We start from the raw sequence: 9417 nt of genomic DNA, 5'->3' as shown, positions 1-9417 counted from the left end.
CACTGAGGTCAGCTCAGGACTGCCATGGCAGGGCCACACAGCTCCTTTTTATCCAACTCACTTCTCCCTCTCCTTGGGAAGGATCCAACTCTGTGGAAAACAGCCAAAATACTGTTATGAAAACACCAAGTCCAAATAATGTGCAAGCATCTAAAGTGCTGAAAGCCACTTCTGTTACCCTCCATCAGCTGAGGGGTGGAGAGGGTTCCCAGAGCCACAGGCTCCTCTAAGAAGGATTAGATTGCATACAAAAAAGCCCTGGCTAAGAACTTGCTTCCTCATCCTACAGCTGGTACCAGAACTCTCTCTAATCTTCACTAGAAGAAAATGTCTATCCAGTAAGTATTTCTGAGAGAGCTTCTATCATGGCTTTGGAATGGTAAATAGGGTATTTCAGAATATTCTAGAAAGATAGTATTGGGTTATGGCTTGCTTAAGACAACTCTTGGGTCTAGCTGGAGATACTTCTTTCTGCAGGGAACAGAACATACAAAGTTCACATTTAGATGATGGTGAGATCTGTATGACTTGCAGTGGGCCTGGGAGGCAGTTATGAACACAGATAGGAATTTCATGTCTTGCCTAGTCATTTCTTACCTGTGTGGCTTCGTCAAATTACATATGCTTTTAAGTCTAAATTACTTAACTTTTAAAGGTTTTCCAAATCCAGAAGTGATATCAAAATACTGCTTACCCTATTGTATTGCTGAGAGACTTAGATGTTGTAGTACAATATGAAATTCTTTTTATAAAGTGTCTAATAATAAGTGTGGGATAAAATGTAGTTAGAATTAGAAGGTCTAGCTAGTTAGGACTATGCTTTAAGAAGTTATAAAATGGAAGCAAAGACAAGACATAAATAGGCACACACAAACAAGTACAAAACCTGAATCTCTCAATCTTCCTCTTGAAAGTACTATAGCTCTGGAAGAATTGGTAGAGACATGAGATGATGGGAAGAACTAATAGCATAATATGGTGAATAACAAAGAGTGGGGCACCTGACTCTGAATGCTAACCTCATTTTATGTGAATGAGTGAGTCCATAAGAAGGTCAGCAATACCTCAGCTGGGTGTCTCTAAGCAGGTAGTTCTTGAAAAGAATCTTGTGTCACAATTCAGGAATAGAAGTGAACACAGCCAGACTAACTGATACTTTTTCAGAAAAATGAAACATAAAGTAAGATTTGGACAATATGGCCATTTTTATTAAAAGTGGCAATATTCTCTTTAACATGAAAAGAAGAGTCTGAACAGCACCTCATAAAATTCTAAGTGGGCAGGGCTGCAGGTGAACTGGAAGGAGTCCTTAAAACACCTTTCTCCAAAACAGAGGCACTGCCTCTGACCCTCCCCCCATCCCCCCACCCCCACCCCAGAATACTTTGAGAATCAATCTGTACTTCTTTCTAATGACCTCCACATTTCAGAATTGAACATCCTGCTGGTGGCTACAAGAAACTATTTGAAACTGTGGAGGAATTGTCCTCACCACTAACAGCTCATGTCACAGGTTGGTTTCATTGATCTTAGCTTGATTGTTGACTGTGAATTCTAAACTGGCATCTTGCCGGATAGCCTAGGTTAGTGTAAACCATGACACTTTTCTTGCTTTATACTCTGAGTACTGGGTTCAAGCTACCATAGTTTGACTCTTCTGAAAGCTTTCTTTTCTGTCAGGATCATTTTTCTCAGGCTTCATATTCATTTGGGTCTCTCAGTAAATAGTAAAAAAATAAAAATAAAATAAAATATTAAAATAAAATAAACATGTGTATCAGTCTAGTGTGGCTAGTGAGTTTTGACCAGCCCAACTGCAAATTGTCTTCTGACTTCCACATGCCTGCTTTGGCACATATCCATACATGTACATAGAGTGAATAATTTTTTTTTAAAGAGTGTAAGGATCTGAACCCAGGAGAAAAATGAAGAATAATATGGGGGTGGATCAGATTTAAGACACCCAGAGTTTTGAGAATAGCTTCTGATGTTACTTTTGAACTTCAGGTTTTGATATTACAACTCACCTCCTGCCAGGAGATAATGGTACAGACTTTTTAACCTCAGCACTCAGGAGACATAGACAGACAAGTCTCCCTGAGTTTGAGGCCAGCCTAGTCTATAAAATGAGTACCAGGACAGCCTAGACCACACAGAGAAATCATGTTTTGATAAACAAAAAAACAAAAGCATAAAAAAAATCATTTCCCCTCATTTACTTTCAAACTTATTTCCTCAGTATAAATCCATGTTACATTTTTCCCCCTCTTATTGGATATTTTCTTTATTTACATTTCAAATGTAATGCCCTTTCCAGGTCTCCCAACCCCCACCTCTCCACCACCACCCACCCACTCCTGCCTTCTCGCTCTGTTATTTTCCTACACTGGAGCATCGCATTCCCTCAGGCTCAAGGGCCGCTCCTCCCACTTATGTTTGATAAAGCCATCCTCTGCTACATATGCAGCCAGAGTCATGGGTCCCTCCAATGTGTACTCTTTGGTTGGTGATCCAGTCCCCGGGAGCTCCAGGTGGTCTGGCCGGTTGACACTGTTGCCCCCCACCCCCATGGGGCTGCAAACCCCCTCAGTTCCCTCATTCCTTCTCCAAATCCTCCATCAGGGACCCTGCACTCAGTCCAATGGTTGGCTGCGGAGCATCTATCTCTGTATTTGTCAGGCTCTGGCAGAGCCTCTTAGGAGACAGCCTTATCAGGCTTCTGTCAGCAAGCACTTCCCAGCATCCAAAATAGTTTCTGGGTTTGGTGACTGTAAATGGGATGGATCCCCAGGAGAGACAGTCTCTGGATAGCCTTTCCTTCTGTCTCTGCTCCCCACTTTATCTCATATTTTCTCCTGTGAGTATTTTGTCCCCCCTTCTAAGAAGCACTGAAGCATCCACACTTTGGTCTTCCTTCTTCTAGAGCTTCATGTGGTCTGTGAATGTATCAGGTATTTCAAACTTTTGGGCTAATACCTACTTATCAGTGAGCGCATACCGTGTGTGTTCTTTTGTGACTGGGTTACGTCACTCAGGATGATATTTTCAAGTTCCATTCACTTGCCTGTGAATTTCATGAAGTCATTGTTTTTAATAGCTGAATTCCATTTTCTGTATCCATTCCTCTGTTGAGGGACAGCTGGGTTCTTTCCAGTTTCTGGCTATTATAAATAAGTCTGCTATGAACATAGTAAAGCATGTGTCCTTATTACATGCTGGAGCATCTCCTGGGTATATGCCCAGGAGTGGTGTACTGGGTCCTCATTTTTTGAGAAACTGCCTGACTGATTTCCAGAGTGGCTGTATGAGCTTGCAATCCTACCAGCAATGAAAGAGTGTTTCTCTCTCTCCACATCCTTGCCAGCATCTGCTGTCACCTGAGTTTTTGATCTTAGCCATTCTGACTGATATGGGGTGGAATCTCAAGGTTGTTTTAATTTGTATTTCTCTGATGATTAAGGATGTTAAACATTTCTTTAGGTGCTTCTCAGCTATTCAAGTTTCCTCAGTTGAGAATTCTCTGTTTAGTTCTTTCCTCATTTTTAAAATAGAGTTATTTGGTTCTCTGGAGTCTAACATCTTGAGTCCTTTGTATATATGGGATATTAGCCCTCTATCGGGGAATACATGTAATTTAACTGAAATTCCTTGAGAATAAAGATTACACTTTTGTCATCTTCAATATGACACTAACTTGTTCAGTGCCTACCATACAGAAAATGTCTTTAAAGTGTCTGTTCCACAAAAACCTTAAGAGAGCCTAGTGACAAGTGTCTGAGAGTTTTGCATTGAAGAGTGGTAGTGTCATGTCTGTTACATCAGAAGCACTTGCAGATAACAGTGTTGTTACAGTCCTATTATTTCATCGTCTGTGAATCGTATGAGTGGCTTAAAAACTTTTAGACCTCAATTTCTTCACTTTCTAAAGACTAACACTTATTTTGGGGGGATATTGTAAAGACTAAGGTAATTTAGATAGAATGACTCATCCTGTATCAGACACAAAGTAAGTAATAGACAGGAGCCACGGTTAATGTCAATAACTCTGTCCAAAGACCTTATGTGACTCATGCCTTGCTATGTATAACAGGATGCAATGTGAAAATGTCAGTGGTTGGGCAAATCTTTCCTCTGTTTTCTGCTCTATAAAAGACAAGGAGAGAAATGAACACTCCTCAACTAGATGATGACATTACAATCTAGGTTTAGTATCAAACATTAGCTTTCAATCAAAGAAAATATTGTTTTTTAGTTTTTACTTAATGTCTGCTTGGTGGTTGAACTTAATATGTAGGCAAGAATCCATTTGTTTTCAAATAAAGACCTGGTAAGGATTGAGCAAACATATTCTTTTCTAGGGATGAGGGGACTAAGCAAGCCTCATTGTGGAAGATGGAAGTCCCCAATGACAGTCTTGGCATCCTTCAATATTTTTTTATGAGAAAACGGAAGCTCTTAGAGAAAGCAGGAGGATATTCTGTATCTGAATCCAGATCCTGACACTCATCCGTGTACCTTATCTGCCACAAAGATCGAATTTCATGAAAGTGTGATTATTCAAATCCCAAGACAAATGAGAGTTTTAGACTTTAAAAACTAACCAACATTCTTGTTGCTTCATTTAAAAGGTTCCTTCTAGATGGGTATAATACTTCACATCTTTAACTTCACCACTGATAACACAGAGGCAGGGGTGTGAGGCCAGCTTGAACTGTTTAATTGAGCATACATAGACCATCAAAAAAATCCTGTCTCAAAGAAAATGAGGTTTTTTTTTAAATCAAGACACCTAGTTTTAGTATTTTGACTCATGCTCTTAAGTCTATCCCTGTACTTTTTCATCCACCAAATAGCATAAGAAAAACTGATGCTCTATCCAGAGGTAAGCTGACAAATGACAAATAGACAGGCACCTAGGAAATCTAGTAAGTAGTTCCACCTGATATCTCACTTTACTGCAGGCAGGATTCCCCTCTGGCTCACTGGCAGTCTCCTTCGATGTGGGCCAGGGCTCTTTGAAGTTGGATCTGAGCCTTTCTATCACCTGTTTGATGGACAAGCCCTTTTGCACAAGTTTGACTTTAAGGAGGGCCATGTCACATACCACAGGAGGTAAGTCAGCACTGTGTTCCATGACTGACCTCACCAGAGTAGAGCCTATCTCAGTTCTCCTCCTGTTTGAACTTTCACCTTCATGAACCCAGAGAAGACCTCTAAACTCATTACTTTCTTCTTTCTTCATGGTCTAGCTAAGTATGCATATTTGCACAGTCACCTGAGAATGCTAAAATGAGATAATGGGGGTCAAGAGCTCAGAGCCAAACATGACTGTCTTCAAATCCTGAATTCACCAGGCACCATTTTGTCTTGACTGATGACATCTGGCAGTAAATTATTGGCCTCTAATTATTTTGTCACCTGTAAAATGAAAGAAATTGTAGCATCTTCTCTATAGAATCAACCCATGACTAAATGAGAATAAAATATGTAACTCATAGTAATAATGGAGTAAAAACAAAAGCTGTTATTACTGTTGTGACTATGAGACTATTGGGTTATCCTTTCATTTTTTAGTATCAGAAAGGTCTGAGAAAGCATCTGGTAAGATGGTTCAGAAGGTGAAAGTACATGCCACTAAGCCTTACATTAATTCAATCCCCATGTAATAGGAGAAAACAGCCTCAAGCAAGTTTTCCCTTGAACTCTGTATACATTCTGTAGCTCCTGCACACACACACACACAAATGTTTAAAAAATTATAAGGACTGGGCTTTCCCAGAAAGGGTTCCACAAAGGCAGGAGGGACAAAGTATGTCACAGAAAAACTAGAGAAGTGAGGAGGAGTGAAAGGAGAGACACAGAGAGAAAGGCAGAGAGAGAGAAAGAGAAAATTTTTTATCGAGTTATTTGCTAAAGGACTGGAGCAATGACTCAGCAGACAGAGGGCCCAGGATTCAATTCTGAGCACCATGGCAGCTGCTGCTCACAACTGTCTGCAACTCTAAACCAAGAGAATCTGATGCTCTTTTTGGCCTCTGTGGGCAACAGGCACACATGTAGTACACCAACTTACATGTAAGCAGAACACACACACACACACGCACACACACACACACACACACACACATATAATAATAGTAATAATAATTTTATTAATAGCAACAACAATAAAGAGTTATTTCTAAAGCCATCATTCTAAAAAGTCCACATAACAACACAGTAAATACCCTGATTCCTACTTGAATATTCAGGCCTGTTAGTGGTATGATCACCATGAATTTCAAGCATTTTGAAGGAACATCAAAGGAAGAGTAAGGGGAGACTGGAAATAGGATTTGAACTGTGACAAAAGAGAGGCAGGGACTGCCAAGCATAAATTTTTCTAAGAAAACAATTTTGGATTTCAGAGAAAGCTTTTATATAACTTCTAATGTATACTTCCATATACATTCCTCTTTATAAAAGCACAAAACCAAAATTTATTTTGTCCTCCATATGGCAAGCCTCAAGTAGCATTTTCTAGGTGGTCTAGGAAATGGCTTCATAGATTAGCCTGTGGAAGAGATAAAATTCAATAAACACTAATTTAAAATACATAATAAATTCTGAAATTAAAGAGAAACACAGGGTCAAAGAGATGAAAGAAATATAATCCATCACACTGTGTGGATAATATAATGTGATGAGCTACATGTGTGAAATAGCCACATGTTCTAGTTTGTTTTCTATGTCTATAATAAACATCATGACCAAGGTCAACTTGAGTAGGAAAGGCATTTATTTCATCTTAACAGTTCATCACCAGGGAAAGCCAAGGCAGGAAGGAATCAGGGCATGGAGCACAGACCATGAAGGAATATTGAATACTATTGAACATTGCCTAGTTCCTCCTCCTCCTCCTCCTCCTCCTCCTCCTCCTCTTCCTTCTCTCTACCTCTCTGTCCTTTCTTTAAAAAAATTTTTGGAAATACTATTTCATGTGTATGTTTGCATGTATATCTGTGCACCACATTGATGCAGTACCTGCAGAAACCAGAAGATGGTGTCAGATCTTCTGGGAGTAGAGCTATAGATAGATGCTTGTGAGCCAACAACATGGGTGCTGAGAATTGAATCCAAGTCCTCTGGAAGAGCAGCCAATAATCTCAATGGCTAAGCTATCACCCCAGCCTTCAGCCTGTTTTCTTTTATTACCTGCCCAGTGGTGGTACCATCCTGCATCAATGGTTAATTTGTTAAAATGCCCATGGACTTGCCTACAGGAAATCTGATTGAGGTATCTTTTCAATGAAAGTTTTCTTTTCCCTGAGGAATTCTAGTTCATGTCAAGTTGTTAAAAACTACCCACCATGGTATAGGACACTTACTTTTTCTAACTCTGGCCAATGTCACAATCACATATATTAACTACTTGACTTTTACTGCCTCAGTTTCCCTATCAATCACTGTTAGGTTGAGAAGACTCTTTCCTTTTAGGGTCATCCCCAATAAAGGGAGCTGATGGTTCTCTCTACTTGGGAGGGAGGATTCATAATTCCAATTTGATAAAAACACACTGACTCCCAGCTTCATGTGTCTTGAGTGGATAGCCTACTTATATCCTTTTCCCATTTCTCAATGTTCTCCAGATTCATCCGGACTGATGCTTACATTCGTGCAATGACTGAGAAGAGGATTGTCATAACAGAATTTGGCACTTGTGCTTTTCCAGACCCCTGCAAGAATATATTTTCCAGGTTAATGAAACCAAACTGCATTTTATATCAGCCACTTTTTGTTCATATAGTTTTAAAGTTACTGAACTGCAAAATTCATTTGCTTCTACAGGTTTTTTTCTTACTTTAGAGGAGTAGAGGTTACTGACAATGCCCTTGTAAATATCTACCCAGTGGGAGAAGATTATTATGCATGCACAGAGACCAACTTTATCACAAAGATTAACCCAGAGACCTTGGAGACGATTAAGCAGGTAGGACTGTGCTTAGGGGACATCGCTCAAGCATATAAAATTGGAAACTTAGAATTAAAACACTAGGATAAAGCAAGAACAGATGGGGCAGATTAAATTTCAACTTCTGCGGGTTATCAACTATGAGATATTTAACATAAGATAAAATTTATTTCTTAATCTATGACATTTGAAATTTATAATATTACATAGATAGGAGGAAACCACTAGAACAACTTAGATTTGTTGATTTGTAAAACAAATATTTCTGAGATCTTTCCATGTATAAAAACTTCTGTAAGATATAAGGGATATATCAATGAGTAACACAGCACTGTCTCTCATCCTGAAGGTATAATAGGTTAAGCTTGGATCCAGTATATAACAGTCTTAAAAAACGACAGCTATTAGTATTGAAAACCTGCAGTTGGTGGTGCTAAGCAACTTTGTTGCACCAATTTGTCCCTTTTTATAGATACTTATTAGAAATAAAGCTATATTTAAAGTAAAATAGTATTGATCAAAATATTAGAAAATCATTTTGCAGTTTTCATGAATATTGCTTAAAATAGACACACAATATCAACCAGTATGTATTAATATGTTCGCCAAGTATTGTGCTTGTCTTTAGTAAGCTTAACTTCTAGATGAGAAAATCAAAGAGGCACACTTTAGCAGGATTCAGAAAATGATAAGTCTTTTAAGAAAATGTAAACCTAAGAAAAGCAGATACAAAAGTATGTCTCAAGGCAGTTGTTTAGGGTGGAGAAAGATGAAATCATATTTTGAATGCTTGCATTTCATCTGAATACATGTAACTTCAGTGAATTTGGTCAAAGAACATTCTAGATTGGGGGATTGCATAATTGAAGTCACAGAGACGGGAAAATAAGGGACAGTTTTGCAGAAACTAAGAATAATCTTTTTATGCTAAACCTGCAGCAATTTTCTGTGGAAGCTTTAGACAGGAGATGGCCCCTCAATGTAGGCTGTCCCATACATTGAAAAAGCTTGATGATCCTGACTTTGTCCTCTAAATGCTAGAAATGTCCTTTATCATTATGAAATTCAAAAATGGCTCTGATAGTTCAGATAGGGAACAATAACACTTTAAACTGAGAACTAGTACTCTAGAAGTGTAGATGGTTTCAAATGGAGCACTGGGACACAGTGGGGTGAAATTGAAAGCTGGAATACAAAGCTAGAAATTTGAAATAAACTGTTTTTCTAGTTGAAAGCTACTGAAAGTCTTTGCTCAAAGAAATTATACGCCAGGCAGTGGTGGTGTACGCCTTAATCCCAGCACTTGGGAGGCAGAGACCGGCGGATTTCTGAGTTCAAGGCCAGCCTGTTCTACAGAGTGAGTTCCAGGACAGCGATGGCTATACAATGAAATCCTGTCTCGAAAAACAAAAAACAAAAAAACAAAAAAAAAGAAAGGAAGGAAGGAAAGAAGGGAGGAAGGAAGG

At 39.0% G+C, this 9417-nt stretch overlaps 1 protein-coding gene across 1 annotated transcript in view; it reads left to right on the top strand.

Moving 5' to 3' along the window:
• Positions 1 to 275: 275 nt before the first annotated feature.
• The window catches only part of Rpe65 (retinoid isomerohydrolase RPE65), a 22452-nt gene continuing 13310 nt past the window's right edge, over positions 276 to 9417 (top strand). Inside the window, exons 1-5 of the mRNA XM_028777603.1 lie at positions 276 to 338; positions 1431 to 1513; positions 4962 to 5112; positions 7629 to 7736; positions 7828 to 7969. Of these exons, the coding sequence (XP_028633436.1) occupies positions 328 to 338; positions 1431 to 1513; positions 4962 to 5112; positions 7629 to 7736; positions 7828 to 7969 (495 nt within the window). The 5' untranslated portion in view covers positions 276 to 327. The remainder of the gene's footprint in view (positions 339 to 1430; positions 1514 to 4961; positions 5113 to 7628; positions 7737 to 7827; positions 7970 to 9417) is intronic.

Source organism: Grammomys surdaster, unplaced genomic scaffold (genome assembly GCF_004785775.1).
Source record: "Grammomys surdaster isolate TR1022 unplaced genomic scaffold, NIH_TR_1.0 311, whole genome shotgun sequence".
In the NCBI taxonomy this organism is placed as follows: Eukaryota; Metazoa; Chordata; class Mammalia; order Rodentia; family Muridae; genus Grammomys; species Grammomys surdaster.
Note: the sequence above shows the minus strand (reverse complement) of the source record. Positions and strands in the feature narration are given on the sequence as shown.